Source organism: Monocercomonoides exilis (genome assembly GCF_001643675.1).
Source record: "Monocercomonoides exilis strain PA203 chromosome Unknown scaffold36-1065637, whole genome shotgun sequence".
Classification (NCBI taxonomy): Eukaryota; Preaxostyla; order Oxymonadida; family Polymastigidae; genus Monocercomonoides; species Monocercomonoides exilis.
Window position 1 is genome coordinate 781,203 of NW_027150581.1, and position 16,770 is coordinate 797,972.

At 42.3% G+C, this 16,770-nt stretch overlaps 3 protein-coding genes across 3 annotated transcripts; 1 reads left to right on the forward strand and 2 right to left on the reverse strand.

Annotated features, from left to right (window-relative positions):
* Positions 1-129: 129 nt before the first annotated feature.
* MONOS_1824 (putative Chloride Carrier/Channel (ClC) Family Protein) lies at positions 130-5,430 on the reverse strand. Its single transcript, XM_067871240.1, has 2 exons — positions 4,430-5,430; positions 130-4,244 (listed from the first exon to the last, which is right to left on the reverse strand). The coding sequence occupies exons 1-2, from the start codon at positions 5,389-5,391 to the stop codon at positions 1,160-1,162; spliced, it is 4,047 nt and encodes a 1,348-aa protein (XP_067723730.1). The 5' UTR covers positions 5,392-5,430; the 3' UTR covers positions 130-1,159.
* Positions 5,431-5,716: 286 nt separating this feature from the next.
* Positions 5,717-8,081, forward strand: MONOS_1823 (putative lipid transport family protein; the record flags this gene model as incomplete). The annotated part of the gene is made up of 5 exons (XM_067871229.1): positions 5,717-5,741; positions 5,814-5,966; positions 6,033-6,044; positions 6,159-6,186; positions 6,443-8,081. The coding sequence occupies 5 exons, from the start codon at positions 5,717-5,719 to the stop codon at positions 8,079-8,081; spliced, it is 1,857 nt and encodes a 618-aa protein (XP_067723731.1).
* A 372-nt stretch (positions 8,082-8,453) lies between these two features.
* On the reverse strand, positions 8,454-16,200 carry MONOS_1822 (uncharacterized protein). Its single transcript, XM_067871218.1, has one exon. The coding sequence runs from the start codon at positions 15,961-15,963 to the stop codon at positions 8,581-8,583; it is 7,383 nt and encodes a 2,460-aa protein (XP_067723732.1). The 5' UTR covers positions 15,964-16,200; the 3' UTR covers positions 8,454-8,580.
* Between the last annotated feature and the right edge of the window lie 570 nt (positions 16,201-16,770).

Genomic DNA, 16,770 nt, shown 5'->3' on the forward strand with positions numbered 1-16,770 from the left:
AATTCTCAGAAGTTTTGTTTTTGTTAATGTTTTTCTTTCACTTTTGTGTTTTGTGGAGTTTTGGAGCTATTTTTTGATTTTATACATGTAAAGTTATGTATGTCTGTGTTTACAAATTACATCAGATTCTTATGCTGATAATGTTTATTTCTCGTTTTGTTTGTGAGGTCATGCTTCAAATTTCACTTTATTGTTCCTTTTTTCATTGGAAAAATAATGAAAATTGAAACTGCAACAAAATTTTATTGAAACAAATCAGGAAAAAAGAAAAGAAAAGAAAACAATACAAAAGAAAAGTTAAATGCTGTGAAAATCGAATTTGGCTTTCTTCAATTTACGATGCCATCGCACACACACACACACACACACACACCAGATTTAAATACTTGATGGCAAATGCAAAGCATATCAAAGAGATGATAAAATAAAAGAAATAAAAGACGCCCGAGCTGTTAAAAGCTCAATCAATTAATAATTACAAATCGCTTTGCAAATATTACTTTGGTCTGAAATATACACAATAACAAATGGAAAAGAGTGCATAAATGAAAGCTTATCAGAGCAATTAACAGATAAAGGAATATCCTTTCTCATAAAGTCATCAAAGACAAGAGCATTGAAAAAAAGCAACAAACAGACATTTTTAGGCAAAAAAGATATAAAAAAATGAAAGAGAAAGAGAAAGAGAAAGAGAAAGAGAAAGAGAAAGAGAAAGAGAAAGAGAAAGAGACAAAAAGAGAAAGAGAGAAAGAGGGAAAGAGAGAAAGAGAGAGATATAAAAACAAGAGAATTGTTGCTGGAGAAAAGGAATTAGCTTGCTAATTTTTAAAGAAATATCCTGATAACAAAGCATAAACAAAATTATTGATTGCCATAAGCAACACAAATATATGTAAGACCTCATATCATCAGGTGAATAATTCCAATAGTCGAGCTATTGCAGAATGTCCAAAGCAATAAAGTCAAAAAGAAAAAGAACAGAAAAAAATAATAAAGAAAAAAGAAAAGTTGAGACTAGCAAATCCAATTTGAATGAATTTTCACAAAAACAAAATGAAAAAAAGATGTGAAAAATTAAGATTCAATGAAGTGAACAATAATACTTAAACCAATCAACTTCATCTTCTTCTCATAACATTCAACTCAATCCAAACTCGCATCACTTGTTTTTCTTCGACTCTCTCGAATCAAAGAGCGACGTCTTCCGCTCTTTCTTCTCGAGTCTCCGTCTCGCCTCAATCTTGTAGTTCTCCTGATACAATTTTGTGAAGTCTGACTTGAACAGCATTCCACAATACCTCCCTTGCTTTGTCACAATGCAGAAAGAAAGAGCCATCAGATTGAAAATAGCATTCGCTTTGGAAAGAGGCATCGATGCATCCATTGAAAAAGGAGCAGGGTCTATCAAAACAAGCTCAGTGCGCATTTCAATCGTTGCCAGATCGGCATCATTGATCTCCATCTCCCGATACTTCGGCTTCACTCTGTTGGGAATCGTCTGGATCTGAGTGCTTGATTCATTGGCTGTTTCTGTTGAAGAAGAAGAAGAAGATGATGATGATGATGAAGAAGAGGAAGAAGTTGATGTTGATGTTGAGGATGAGGTTGATGCTGCAGTTTCGCCTTGATCCTTCACCTCTGTAAATCCACTTGCATTGATAACACCGTCCTTCAGCCCCGACATCATCAGTCTCTTTGCCCGCTCTTTCACAGCCTGCCTTCGCTGGGCAGCTCTCATGGCAGCCATCTTCTTCTTTGCAGCCATCGACACCTCTCCTTTGGATGAGACAGGTGTTGGTGGAACAGGAGTGCTAGGTAGTGCAGCAGTAGAGGCAGAAGAAGAAGAGGAGGATGTTGTTGTTGAAGATGAAGCAGCACCTTCTGTGTGAAGTGCAGCAGATGAGCCGAGTGTGGCAAAGGACGACAGCATCTGAAGGCCAGCGCGGTTTGTGCTGGGTGAGTTGGCAGAGGTCATCTGAAGATACGAGAGCGATGGCTGGGAAATTAGATGGTCTCCTACAAGCACCGATGGAGAGTCATCAACGATGACAAGAGGAGGAGGCAGGCCTTGGTACTTTTGGATGGCTGTGGGGTTGTCCAGAACAATTGGTGCAGCCTGTGGAGTAGTGGCAGGTGTTGTTGATGAGCGTATCTTTGAATCGGAGATGCTGCTGTTCCCAAGCGATGCTGTTGATGGAGAGGAGGAGGCTGAGAGAGTGTCAGATTGATTCATTGGATCAGGGGAGCCGTGTAATGACTCTGCTATGGGAGAGGAGGAGATGGAAGAAGAAGAAGACGCCATGGCTGTATCAGTCGTTGATGGCGTCTGCGCAAGTGATGAGAGCATTGGAGAGGTTGAAGGCAGAGACGAGGGAGAAAGAAGAGGAGCAGTTGAAGTCGCACCTAAGCTTGCGGAGATAGAGAACGACGGGGACAACGGGGAAGGTGATTTCTGTGTTGAACTGACAGACTCGTTCAAGCCAACAACCTTCGGGGTGAGTAGAACAGTGTGTGGAGTGGCGAATCCCCGTGCAATCTGCTCTTCATTCGATGAGGAAGAGAGCGAAGACGATGGCTTCTTCAGAAGCTCTTTGTACTGTCCAGACTCATTTGCTGTCTGAATAACCTTCGATGCATACGGCAGCGCCCCAACTTTCGTCTTCAGCATCTCCATTCTTTCATGCCCAGTCATGAAACTCATTGTCGGTGACGATGCAAGTGAAGTCAGCGACCTTGTTGAAGATACACGCGAGATGGATGAGACAGCATTTGGATGAGGAGTGCTCTGACTGGCACGTGAAGCTGTGTCTGACAAGCTGCCTTCTCCTCCATCGCCTCCAGTTGCACCAATAAATGGTGTCGATCCACGTGGCGCTTCCTTGCCATCAATACCATAGCCAGCGTGCTGGTTGTTCTTGAAGAACGTGTCAAGAACAATCGGCTCGTCATTCACAGCAATCATAATCGCATTCTCCAGAAGTCTTCTGTTGTTCAGCAGATGCTCCAGCGAAGGCACGGTGACTGCCCCAACCAGAAATGGCTCCTGTTCTGAGTGCACAAGTGGCACACACGAACACGACAGCGCCTTTGCAGTCACAACAGTGTCTTTGATCTTTCTGAGCGTTGTCTTTTGTGTCAAATAGAACTTCTTTGTGTTCATCAGCGACTCTGCTGTGAACTGGCCAGGCTTGATGGAGTCGGGCAGCTGTGGGGATATGTACGGGATGTTACGGAACTTGGTGATCATTGTGAAGAGTGAGTCTCCACAGGCAACAGAAGTAAAGTGGCCAACAAGACTTCCCAGCACACACGCAAGAGAGATGTTGGGCATTTGAGACACTTCCATCAGGACAAGTGCAGGAGAGATGGTTTGTGTGGCTGCTGCCAGGAATGCTGCTGCTCCACAAGCAGAGTAGATAGACTGGCAGTTGAAGTGCTCAGGAGAGGCTAAATGGAGGAGCTCGCCAATGAGCCTTCCCAACAGAGAGCCAGACACAAGTGAGGGCATCACAATACCTGCGGGCACAGCCAGCTGCATGCACAAAGGCATCACAAACAGCTTGATCAGCGTGCACAGCGCCAGGTTGCCGACAGGACCGATCCTTCCTCCCCACGTCGACTGCATCGACTTTGGCAAGTTGGCATCCAGCATCGACATGAACAGCCCTGCTCCGCCTGTGCCAGGTGGCGCAAATGACTCGTATGGGATCGTCAGCCCCGCGTTGATTGCTGCAATCACGAGCACAATCAGATACCGTCTGTATGTGTTCTTGAAGTGGAGTCCAACAGACTTGAACCAGTCGATGATGTAGTCAGAGACAGACTTTGATGAGCCAGCTTTCTTCTTCTTTGCCGATTGGCGTGCAGAAGAAGGTGCCTGCTTGATGACAACCTTCAACCGCTTTGCTGGCTTCTTCACTGTTTGCACCTTGTCGAGCTCTTCGTCTTCTCTGCTTTCGGGCACGGGGGTGCTGGCTGAAGCAGTTGCTCCGATGAAGTCCGGAATGGTTTCTGAGGGGAAGTCGAGCGAGGTCAGCTTCTTCTCGCCTGTCGCACGTGCAAAGCCATAACGCTCGAATCTTCGGTATGCAGTGGCAGCATGTTTGGCCATGCGGATGAAGAAAGCAGCGAACAAGCCGACGATCAGCCCAGTCACGATAAACAGAGGATAGTCATAGAGCTCGGCTTTCTGCTGGTGCTCTGGGGCTTCTCCAAGAGGGGAATAGTCGATGAACCACAACAGACTGGGTGAAGAAAAAAATTATAGGAGGAGCGTGGGAGAGAGAAATTATAACCAAGAGCATAATGAATGCAATATGGAATTAAGAATCGATGCGAAAAAATAAAAGATGAAAAAAGTAATTTCAAAGACAAAAAATATATATATATAAGCACCATAATCCATGCATATAATCCCATCAAAACACACCGAAACACGAAACCGGAAAAAGCAGCCGCGAAAAATGTTCTTCCATAATTTTTTGTCAGAAAGACATCTGAAGTCAGCTCGATGGAAAAAAGCACTCCTCCAACAGGAGAATACATTGTGGCAGCCATTCCCACTGCAACAGCAAATGCAAGTGTTGTTCGTTTGATAGACTCTGTTTCAAGAAAGTTCCTGAAAACAGGAATTTTGGACATCAGCAGATAGCATGTTATAAATGAAACGGATGTGATTGGTCCAACACGCCCAACGTATAGTCCACTCGAAATAGCCAACATGCATCCAAAGGCCTTTGCTAGCAACGCTCTAAACGTTAAAAATTGTGGAAACGGAACACCACTAAGGATTGCTTTGACTTCTGGGATCCCAGAGCCAGAACCAGCCGCAGGTGACAAAGCGGCAGTGGCAATTCCAGAAATAACTCCAAGAATAACAGAATAAAGCATATGGCACAAGATTTTCTGTCCTTGCGTATTGCAAAGAGATAGGAAATAAGACTTTAATTTGCTGAAAGCGTATGTAATCATCCAATCTTGGAAAAATGAAATAAGTGTAGCAGTTGCAGCCATGAGGCACAAAAATAAAACAAGTTGCAGTGTTGGATGCCTACTAAAAAATGCATAGGCTCCGGTAAATCGAGAAGATCTTATATTTTTCGTTTTATCTTTTTCAACGGCTTTCAAAGCATATTTTTGAATTTCGCCCAGTTGCATATTTGTCACTCCTTGCTTCGTTGCTTCATCACTAATTTCCCTTGCTTTTTCATAAAATAGGTCTTGCCTGTTCGATTCTATATTGCGCTCCTTCATACCAATTTTTTGTTTTAATGCAAATTCTGCAAACCGCTCTGGAATAAAGCCCGATAAAATTGGAACATCCAGACACATAACCCCAACTATAGGATCTCCAACATCTTCAGTTATATGTTGCGTTTGCTTCGTTGTCATCCGACAAAAAAATCAAACGGAAAAACTTTTTTAAACTGATCTGTTTCCATACTCGCATTCATTATTTCGCAAGAATTTTTATTTTTTGTGTTTTATTTGCTGAAATGAGTGTACCTCAAGATGAGCAACATGTTTGAATTAAAGTTACTTATTTTTTACACATATTACTAAATTTGTTTTGTCCTTTAATGCAAAGAGCATGATTCAGAGGCAAATGCCGAAAGCAAAGCCGGAAAAAATAGATTCGATTAAATCTAATTCATTTCATATGATCATTATTTTACAACTAACTCAAGAGCTTGAGTCTCGTACTTTTTATCACTTTATGACACTTGACGAAGGGCTGAAAGGCATGAGTTTTTGACTTTTTCATAAATTCATTTTCAACTTATGTGCAAAACGAAACTTTGATTAAATTATAGCAATGTATACATTATTTATGTCATGTCAAAATCATCTGAAGAATCCAGGCAAACCTCTTCCGGATCCTTTACCTTCAGCAAATTGGGAGGATATTGAAACATTTTTTCATGAACTTCCAGATTTTGCTGCATTTGTTATTGATGCAACAATTGGTTTAATCTTTTCTTCTTCTTTAACACGTTTTTATTCTGAAACTTTTAATCATTATTTATCAACAGGAGGGTATCGCAGTTTTAATCAGTCATGGCTGTGCAATGAATTATATCAATATCTCTATCCAAATGACCCATCGCCTTGAAATATTTTTTTCAAGAAAGTAGTTTATATCATTTATGTATAATTAGATATTTGTGATTTTAAAGAAATTGATTTGTTTGTATTTTCTTTCCGTTTTTTTCGTCTTTTGTTAAATTTGCTTATATATGGTTTTTCTAACTGATTTGTTGGGAATACATTATTTCAAAGAATTATTCATCTGTGATAATTCTTTCCTTTCTTTGTAATTTTTCGAATAGCCTATAAAGGTACAAGATCAAAAAATGTTGAAATTATTGTTTTTGTTGAGTTCGGCTTTTTGTACGCTAAATTATAAAAAAGGCCAAGTTTTTACTTATAAATATGATTCAAGAGTGGACATTAAGGCAGTTGAAGATGATGGAACAAAGGGAGCTTCAACTCAAGACATTGTTTGTGATGTCTTCATAAAAGTCCTCGAAGTTAAATCTTCATCTTACTTGATGCAAATGGATCTTAAAAATGCTGCTATTGTTTCACATCTTGGTAAAGAGAGCGAAAGAGGACAAAAGGACAAGAACACGGAACAGTATATTTCAAGACCATTACTGTTTGAACAGTCAAAATCTGGTACAATTTACAATGTCCATGCCCATGCAAGTGATTACGAGGATGCAATTGAGATGAAAACAGGTATTCTCAATCAATTTAGATCGTCAGCTCCTGCAAAATTGGATGCATTTGGTGCTGAATTCACTACTGAAGAAGTGATCGATAATCAAGGATACCACTATGAATATGTGGAGACTGAAAGACGTGACGATATGTTGATTGTGAGAAGTCAATATTGCGAAGATGACTTTATTGGATTTGTAGATTCCAAGGCAACAGCTGATCAGATTGATTTGGATGTTGTAAACGAGCAACAGATTCAAAGCGGAATGATTGTTAACTCTCATTCGGAAATGACAGTTGTTTTAAATAAAGGAGAATCCATTTCAAATGGAGAAGGTGAATCAACAGATATTGTTTCAACAGGACAAGCAAACATGCGTTTTCTTTCAAAAAGTACTTCAAATGATGATGGAGAAGATTACGAGGATCTAGATGATTTCATTAACAAAATTAATGAAGATTATAGACCCATTTCATACATGACAAAAGAGTGGTACGAATCTAGAGAGAAAGAATCAGAGTTTGCTTCAATTGAAGAAGATGAAGGAATATTTGGTGCATCAAGTACCTGCCCCTCTGCTCTTACACTTTGCAAGGGCTTTGATAAAAGTTGGACAGTGGGAAACAGGAATGTTGGTTTAAAATTGAGCGCTAGAGCACTTGCAGGAGTTACAAAAGAATGCAAGATCGAATCAAGAAGCTACATGGTGGGAGCCTATGCATCAATTGATATTCTTATTTTGAAGAAAACAGTCAGCGCTGTTAACGCAATAGCTGAATATGGACTTCTTGACGGTTCACCTTCAAGAAACATGGTCGAACTGAAATTGTTCAATAAAGTGATCTATCAAAAGAAATTCCCATGGAAAGAATGTGTTTATGACTCAGTAACTTTGTGCCAATACACTCGTGACTTTTCAGTTGGATTCTCGATTCATATTTTGGTTGTTAAGATCAAATTCCTAATTGGAATAGAATTAGGCTTCAAGACAGAATTGAAATACAAAATGTGCCTTCAACAGCTAACAGCATCAATCACTTTTGTTCCATCAGCGTCTGCATCTTTGCATGGTGGAGCCGAAGCAAGCGTTATCGTTGTCAAAGCTGGAATTGAGCTTCGCGGTACAATTTCCGACAATTTGGACCCGACAGCATACATTGATGGCAATCAGTGTCGTGTCGGATTTTCTATGTATAACACCTTCAGTCCAATTGAAGCATCGCTTCAGGGTTACTACTGCTTCCGTAAGTTGAAGTTCAAGCACTGGAAGCTCAAGTTCACTTGGGGTAAGAAACATGCACTGAAGATCTGGTCTCATAAATGGGGAGGATCCAGAACAAAAATTATTGACATGTAAAAAAAAGTGGTAATAAACTTTCTCAAAGATGATTCATTGTTTGGGAAATGGATTGTCCTCAAAAGAACACAAAAGTAGTATAGCTTTGCTCGAGTTCTATGTATAGCAGCATATATTGATATTTTATTTGAGGTTTTTTTTTATTCATGTTAGATAGTCGGTAGAATTATTGCTTTAGAATATTCTTCTGTTTCATGTGGATGGGGATTTTTCCGAGATCTTTAAGAAATGTTTTTTTTCTTATACGTATAAAAGAATCCCTGCATCCAAAATCTGTTGATGATTTTTTAGCTTTTTATTTTGGATTTTAATTTTCATCGAATATAACTTAAAGCAATGAGTTGTTATTTCTACAATAATAATTGCTTTTTATTGAAAGATTTTATTCTGAAATGACATATTCAAAAGAAATAAAAAAAATAAAAATTATAAGTACAAATAAAACAAAGAACATAAATTCTTTGGTAAAGTTATTGAAGTTCTCAACTCGAATCGAATTTCATTCACCTTTTGATTGCACACTTGCTTCATCCACATAAACATAATCCTTTGATGCCTGCGACTCAGAGCTGGTGCTGTCGTCGATCGAAAAGTCTTCATCTCCTCTTCCTCCGCCTCCACTGCTTCTGACCCCAGCCAAGTAGATTGTGTCTGCCTTCCGCTTGAAGATGCGGCTCTGCATAACACACCGCCAGACAAATGGAACCAGAAATTCTCCAACAGGCCCTGTCTCCTCGAATGTGTACTCTGAAATCTCCACTTTCTGATACTCCTTCTTCTTTCTTCTGTATTGCTTGTCTGCATCATGCACTGTTCCTCCATTCACATCCAGCACATTCTCGTTCTCCAGGTCACTTCCCCATCCAGCACGGACAATCCCCAGCATCGTCTCCATCGATACTATTGCTCCATCATCACCCTCGCTGTTGCCACTTTCATAGCTTCCTTCTCCTCCAGTTCCACTTCGTCTGTCTCCTGACACCCCCTTTTCTCTTCTCTTCTCTTTCAGACTCTGCTTCTGCCCTGCCAGCGCAGAGGAAGGCATCAAAGATCCCCTCTTTGCTGCAAAGTCGTCGTCAAGGAGAGAGAAAGGCGTGGTGGTTGTGAGCAGATCGCGTATGAATATGTTCTGGTGGGTGTCAGCAGCTGACCGGGAAGAAGAAGAAAACGAGTTTCTGAGCGGAGACTCAACAGCTGCTGTGAATGGAGAAGAGGGCTGGCTGTGTGAAGATGTCCCACCCAATGGTGAGTGTGTGAGAGAGAAGGAAGAAGAGTTGCGAAGATGTGGCGGACGATCCAACTGAGAGGAAGGCGATGGAATTGAAGGATGTGGTTGGGTCGAAACGTTTGGTTGTACCATCGAATGGAAAAGCCTTCCTCTGTTCTGATAGGCTGACTGTGTTGCCTTTGCCTCTTCCTGTTCTCTTTCAGAGGCAGAAAATTGGAGCAGATCTGAGCTGATGGACATCTCAGCAGTGTCAAGTGAGGCATAATCTTCCCACTTGTTTTCAAAGCCAATGCGGACGGCGCTTGGAAGAGAAGGCGGTTTGAATGAGATGGAAGAGGAGGTTAAATACTTTCTTTCTGTTTTGGAGCGTGAGAAGGATCTTGTTGGGCTTTTCTTTCGAGTGATGTTTGAATGTTGCATTGTTGATGGGGTGTTGGAAGAAGGAATTTGAGATGCTTGTGATGAAGGAGATGCAAAAACTGCTGGCTTTTCTGAAGATGACTCAACAGTATTCTCCTTCTTTTCTTGCTCTTGTTGTTGTTCTGTCTGTGATTCTGTCTTGTCTTCTTTCTGAACATTCTCTTCCTTTTTGCCATCTTCCGCTTTCTCCTTTTCTTTCTCCTCCTTCAACCCATGTGCCCTTATCACAGCAAGTGGAATTTGAGTGATTTTGGAGGATGTGATGCCATACACCTCACCTGCTGTATATGCACCTTGAGGAGTCATCCCATCCCTCGCAAAGGAGAGGGACATGCCAACATTGTCAAATGCACCACTGGTTCTTCTGGCTGTGCTGTTGTCTGATGCTGAGCGGGAGTCGGATTGGAAGGCGTTTGCGTTAACAGACGCAGCAGGAATCGCAGAATTTGGGAAAAGCTGTCTGCAAACAGACACGAAATGAGAGATGACAAGGCGGATGTTGTTGATGAAAGGAGCAACAGAGACGAAGAGATGGGGGTACAATTCGACAGGGTGGAAGAAAGAGGAGCGGTGGTAGATGAGGAGGCAGACGAGGTGAGGGTTGCGCTGGATGGAGAGGACAGGGAAGAGGGCAGCATGAAGCACTTGGAGCACCAAATGAAGCAGTTTGTTGTTGTATGTCTTCTCGTCGTTTAAGATGGCTGCTTTGAGGAGCATCGCCTGGAAGGAGGAGATGGCAGAAGGGATGGAGGCAGCAGGAGGGAGAGGAGTGGAAGAAGAGGGGAGAGAAGAAGGAGAAGACTCAGAGGGAGAAGAGGGAGAAATGCAGTTGTTGTAAGGGAGTGATGAAAGTGAAGGAAGGGAAGGAAGATAAGAAGGAAGGGAAGGAGAGGCGAGAGAGAAAGGGATGGAAAGGGTGGGAGTGTTGGAGAGGGTGATTGAAGTGGACGGGGTGAAGCGGGAGGAGAAGGAAAGAGCGGGCGTGATGAAAGGGGAGATGGATGGCGTGGCTGAAGGGAGGCCGGGGGAGAGAGGGTAAGTGTAGTTGAAGAGAGAGCCTTGGGACGCATTTAATGTCAGTGCGTGTGCTCGTGAATGGGATCGGATGTGGAGAGAGAGGGAATTCGAGTCAGATGCCTCAGACAACACAGTCGCGAGGGAGGAAAGAGAGGAGATTCGTGGCACTTCGGGTGTTGTTGTGCTCATCTTCAAATTCTTTGCATCGTCTGCACAGAATTCTCTTGGCGACGATGCTTGGTGCTCTTCATCAGATTTGCTTGTATTTTTAAGCTGAAGTTTGCTGAGTTCAATATTTGTCATTGAAGCCTGTGACAAAATGTCAGAAGAGGAAAAATCTGACTGAGAAGTGGATGTCAGTGCATTCGGCGATGAGGCAGAAGGAAGTGGTGAGCCTGTCAGTTTGTCCCATTTCTCATAAGATCCCTTCAAGCTTCGTTTTTTCTCTCCCTTTTCAGCAACATCGCTTGAGCTAACACGATGTGGAGAATAAAACAAGGCAGCTGTGATTGGTATTTCAGACTCAGATGCGATGGATGTGGCAGCAGAGAGCGAAGGCATCCTCGGAAATGCCCCAGCTGATCCCAGCCGCACAACTGAATGGAGAAGAGAGGCAGCCAGTGAGAGAAGAGCCATGCAAGAGATCGGGTGCAGCTGTCGGGAGTTTCGTGTGGCATTGACAAGAACAGGCAGAAGGCGTTGTGCGGCTAAGAAGGAGTACTCGTTGTAGCGCTGCTTGTCTGAAAGATACCTCATCTGCTTGCCGGCAGGCGATGAGGCATAATAATTATTGTAATTTGTGTTGTTGCCGGCAAACTGTGGAGTTGCCGGCAAAGGTGTAGATGAAGAATTGGATAATGGCTGAATTGGAGGTTGCGGAGAAAATGAAGGAAAGGGTGATGAAGACACCACTGAAGCAGGCAAAGAGGAATAAGACGATTGATCTGACTGCTCAGAATCGAATGTTATTTGCTGGAAGTTTCTTGCCTTTTGGTCTAAGTTTGTATTTGGCAGCGTCAGTGGCATTGATGAAGAGCTTTGTTGAGAAGAGGAAGCCAAATGAATCTGCTGGGTGTGCTTCAAATAGGAGCTTTCTGTGGAACTCCTGAGCTCGATGATGGCATAGCAGAGACAGGCAATGAAGAAGGAGCCCATTGAGAAGAAGTTGTGGCTGATTAACATCTGCTGCTGGCGGAGAAAATCAGAAGCAGAAGAAGAAGATGATGATGATGATGATGATGAAGATGATTTTTGTTGTGAGTGAGATGAACCAATGGATGAAGTGTATGGATTGCGTTTCAGAGGAGTTGGAGACAGATCAGGGCATTTAGATCTCTTTGCAGTGTGGATGAGGAGGAGGGTGATGGAAGAAGGAGGGGTAAGGACAGAGAAGAGATGCGACATGAAGGAGGAGGACTCAGAAAGAACAAGGAGGATGCTGGAGAGGCAGAAGAGGGCAGGTGGGGAGAGGAGGTGTGGGGCGAAGAGGAGGTGGAGGAGAGAAGGGAACCAGGAACGGACAGAAACAGAGGGGTGGGATGGGATGACAGGGGTGAGGAGATAAGAGAGAGTGGATGGAGAAGAAGAAGGAGAAGAAGGAGAAGAAGAAGATGATGATGAAGATGATGAAGTGGTGTGGAGATTGAAGGAGGGAACAAGTGGGGCAAGAGCTGTGGAATGAGAAGAAGAGGAAGAAGAAGAAGAAGAAGAAGAGGATGATGAATATTGTTTACTGTTGTTCTGAGTGAGTGAAGCAGGACGCATCAGAAACGGGGAGTTGAATGAAGAGAGCATCGAAGAAGAAAACGAAGATGGAATCTGATGTGGATGTGTGTGTATCAACTGCTCTGTTTTCATCTCCTTTTCGCTTCTGCCTTCCTTTTCTATGTCTTCTTTCCCCTCAGAAATCACTTGAGGTTCTCTATTTGTTGTATGTGGTGTGTCTTTTGCATCTTTCCTGTATGAATCGCCTGTAATGAAGAGGCGGAAATTTTTGTTGTGCACGACGAGCAGGTAGAGAAGAAGGAGGTGCAATTCTGACTGGCATGTGGTGAGCTTCAGAAGAAGACGTGTGAAGTGCAACTCGGCTAGCGGGGATGTGGAGGTTGATTTGAGCAATGAAGAGGAAGAGGAGGAAGAGGAGGAAGAGGAAGAAGAAGAAGACGATGAAGATGAAGTGTCTGAAAGAGAAGTGGCTGCAGCGAATGCATCGACTGCTCCTTCGATTGTGGAAGAGAACGGCTCGTTTGCTGAAAGCATCGGCGTCTGTCCAAAGAGACTTGGAGAAGATGTCTTTGGAATATTCAATGAAACCTGATCTGCTTGTTCGTTTTCCTCTTCTCCTTTCTCTTCTCCTTCTCCCTCTTCTTCTTCTCCCTTGTTGTCTCTTCTCTCATTCTCCTCACCCTCTCCTCTTCTTCTCCCTTCCTCTGCATTCTGCACAGGTCTGATGCTGCACTGGCAGAGCAGCAGAATCAGCGCCAGCGCTCGAAAGCCGATCGGATCAGCACTCGCAGCGAGGATCGGATGGACTGTCTGTGTGCAGACAGACGCCAGCCAGCAGACAAATGGATGGAGTGTAGAAGAAGGAAGGGAGGTGGAAGAGAAAGAAGAAGAGGATGAAGAAGAAGAAGAAGGGGAATGAGAACGAGAGCGAGAGCGGGATCGTGACTGTGATGGTGAACGTGAGCGAGAACGAGACTTCTCGTTTGACAAGTGCAGCAGCGGAGATATAGTTCTTGTTATATTCTGTTGGCTGTTTGAATTCTTCGGTGTGTGTGTGAGTGGGCGTGTAGGCAGCATTGCCAGAGAACCAGGAAAATGCCCCGATGATTGAGGATTGAAGGTGTCCAGTGCTGTCACTGCCAGCCCTCCCCTTGTGTCGTCAAATGCATCACATCCAAAAAGACTGCTTCCGAATTCGTCACCTTCACGTGCCTCTGCTTCAGCGCCTTCGCCTTTTCTGTCACCGCCCAAAATCATGCGAAATGCACGCATTGAGGCCTTCACGTTGCTCCAAATGGAGGTTGCACCTGTAGATTGATAAGATGAGGAGGAGGAAGAGGAAGAAGAGGAAGATGATGATGATGAATTGTATGAAGACTGAGAAGAATAAGACGAGCGAGAAGAAAGCGGTGGGGTGGATGAATGCGATGTGTATGATGCGAGTGAAGGGAACTGCTGGACGAGAGAGACAAATGCGAAGAGAGGAAGAGACTGTGGCGTGGGGGTGGAGTGGTCAGATGCTAAGTATGCAGGAATGGCAGACGATGGAGGGAGGTTAGAGAGCGCGTTCTCAATGGCATAGTACAATGACTGCTCTGTCTGTGCCAGGAGTGCTGTTGACTCAGCATCTGCACACAAGGCGTCATCACCTTCATCCCCATCGCTGCCTTCAGAGCTCTCCGCATTCTCCATTGTGAACCACGACAGCTGCCGGCATGCATCGCCTGCTCCATTTCCGAATTCTTCAATGAGATCCAACAAAAGTCTGCCAAAGTTTGAGGCTTGTGCAGTTTTTCCATTGGAGAAAGAAGAAGAAGAAGAAGAAGAAAATGACTGCCCTGATAGTTTTGATGCTGATGATGCTGTTAGTGATGAGTATGAAGACTGCCGAGGGAGAATAATCCCATTGCGAGAATAAGGCAGCATCCGCTGAGAAGACGAGGATGAGCTTAAGTCTGAGCGAAATGACGAACCAGCAGCAGCAGAAGAAGAACCATAAGAAGAGCTGCCCTGTGGCTGCGCCTTTGTCTCCTTCAGCAGATTTGCAATCTCTGAAAGAGAAGTGACGCTGAGTGACTGAGTGAAAGGCGTGGGCGACTGCCGTGTCTCCAAAATGCCCAGAACCAAATAGACAACGTGAAGTTGTTGTGGCGTGAGGGTTGTGCCGAGCGAGGGGAGGAATGAGCTGATGATGGGAAACGATTTGTATGCAGCATCGTCGGGGGGCACTGAAGGAGATAGGGAGGAATGACTTTGTGTGTTGGATGGGCGGGAAGAAGGAGAGGAATAAGACATGAAAGAAGAAGCAGATTGAGCTTTCGATTGCATTGGAATTGTTGAGCCTCTCGTTGAGCCTGGCAAGAATGAAGGAAGTTGTGTTTCTGCTGATGAAGAATGGAAAGATATCGTTGAATTTATTTGCTGCTTGCGAAGCGTTTCAATCCATTCTGCCTCCACCTTCCCTTCGTGAGAAGCCTTGTTTGCAGCGAATAGTGGAAGGAGCATGAGCATCAGGGCAGAAGCAAATAATCCCTGTGTCAGTGCATAGCCGGTGAGAGACGGGAGTAACGTCCATTGAGAAGGGGGAAGCGGAGGCGAACACAATAAAGACAACAACGAGTTTGCTAGTTCTGTTGATCTGTGATGGCATGCAAACAATAAATACGGTGGTAAAGGTGAAATGTGAGGAAGCGATGGGTATATAATTGCCTCTTGTAAGTGTATACTTTGCCTTTGAATTGTGTTTGGGTTTGGGTATTTTAAAGCTGAAGTGTTAAGCTGTGGTGTTAACAAAAGAAGCAACACATCCAACGTCGCTTGATGTAGAGGTGCAAGTTGTGGGGTTATCGATACATCTACGAGATAATCAATCATCACGTCAACAAGCTTTGCAACTTCTGTTCCATTTGGAGATGGGACAATAAAGCTTCCTCGAGCAATTCCTCGTGACTCCACTCTCTGTGTTGATCTTTCGTAATCAAAGGAGTGAAATGAGTCCTCCGAAAGAAAAGTTGAGCATGCATCAATAGGAAGTTTTGAAGAGATATATTGCATGTAAAACCAACAGAAAAATAGTAAGTTTGTCAGGGAAAGAGGAACAAAAGAATCGTGAAATAGATCGAAAGATTTTGGAGCAGTAGAATCGGTAGCATTTTCTCCTACTTCAAAAGATGTAACACATTTCGGAAGTAATTGACGGTATCTTGCAATTAAAGTTATTAAAAGAGTATTAAAATTGTGCGTTGATATGTTATTTTGAACTAGCATTTCTCCATGATTTTCAAAGCATTGCAATAATTCGAGTAATGAAGTTGCAGATATTTGCATTCTCAAAGTTTCTAACTGTTCCCAGACAACATGAGTCACTGGTAAAGGGATTGGACCACAAATTTGAGAAGAAAGAGTAATAAAAGATTCCACAGAATTGAACAATGGAGCAGTTCCTAATTGATTCAATCTGTAAGATGGATTTTTTTGGATATAAAAATCCATTTTTTCTCGTCTGTATCTTCGCTAAAAAACAATGTTTGCAAGTTTATTATTTGATCATAACCTTTATATTTTGTTTGCAGAATTTTTCTAAGTGATTCTCGAATCATAATAAGAAATTTTTTAATTCGAAACGAATTAACAATTAATTAACGTCCTTCAATGATTTGTTTGAAATCATTTTTCCACATTTCAAACTTGAAAATGAACTTTTTATAACTTGAAAAAATTATTTTTTAAAATTCCATATGTTTTTCTTTGATAAAGAAATGGGGGAAAATACGGACTTTCAAGCTTTTTTTGCACAAAGTGCAAAAAAACTACCTCACTCATAACTTTGTTTCGCTTTCTCAGATTTCAAAATAAATTAAATTTTCATAACTGCAAACAAACATCATTGAAATAAAAACATCAGGTTTTCCAACATTTCACAAATAACAAAAAATGGAACCATTTTTGTTGTGTTTTTTTAATCCAAAAAAGTCAATGAAATGAGCAAAAATTTTCAATGAAAAAGCTTAAAGAAAAAAATTTTGTCCCAAATATTTTTTTTCAAATTTTTTCTTTAATAAAATCGCTTATCGTTATTTCCTAGATATCTGAAATGAACATGGGTGATAATTTTTGAAATCATATTTTTAAACATTCATAATTGTCAGTTCAAGAATTTTCCTTGAATATTTGTTCATAAACACTGAAAAGAAACAAGCCTATTCAAGAGATCATCATCTTTATTACAGCTCACACATTTGTTTTTTAAACAGTAATGTTGAGTTTTATATTTGAATACAAAATCTCTTCTCAATAACA

Excerpts from the sequence above, each read along its gene's own strand:
- MONOS_1824 (XM_067871240.1), bottom strand. The coding sequence starts at position 5,391 with ATGACAACGAAGCAAACGCAACATATAACTGAAGATGTTGGAGATCCT. Across the intron at positions 4,245-4,429 it reads TTTTCCGGTTTCGTGTTTCG|TCTGTTGTGGTTCATCGACT; the intron begins GTGTGTTTTGAT and ends TTCTTCACCCAG.
- MONOS_1822 (XM_067871218.1), bottom strand. The coding sequence starts at position 15,963 with ATGGATTTTTATATCCAAAAAAATCCATCTTACAGATTGAATCAATTA.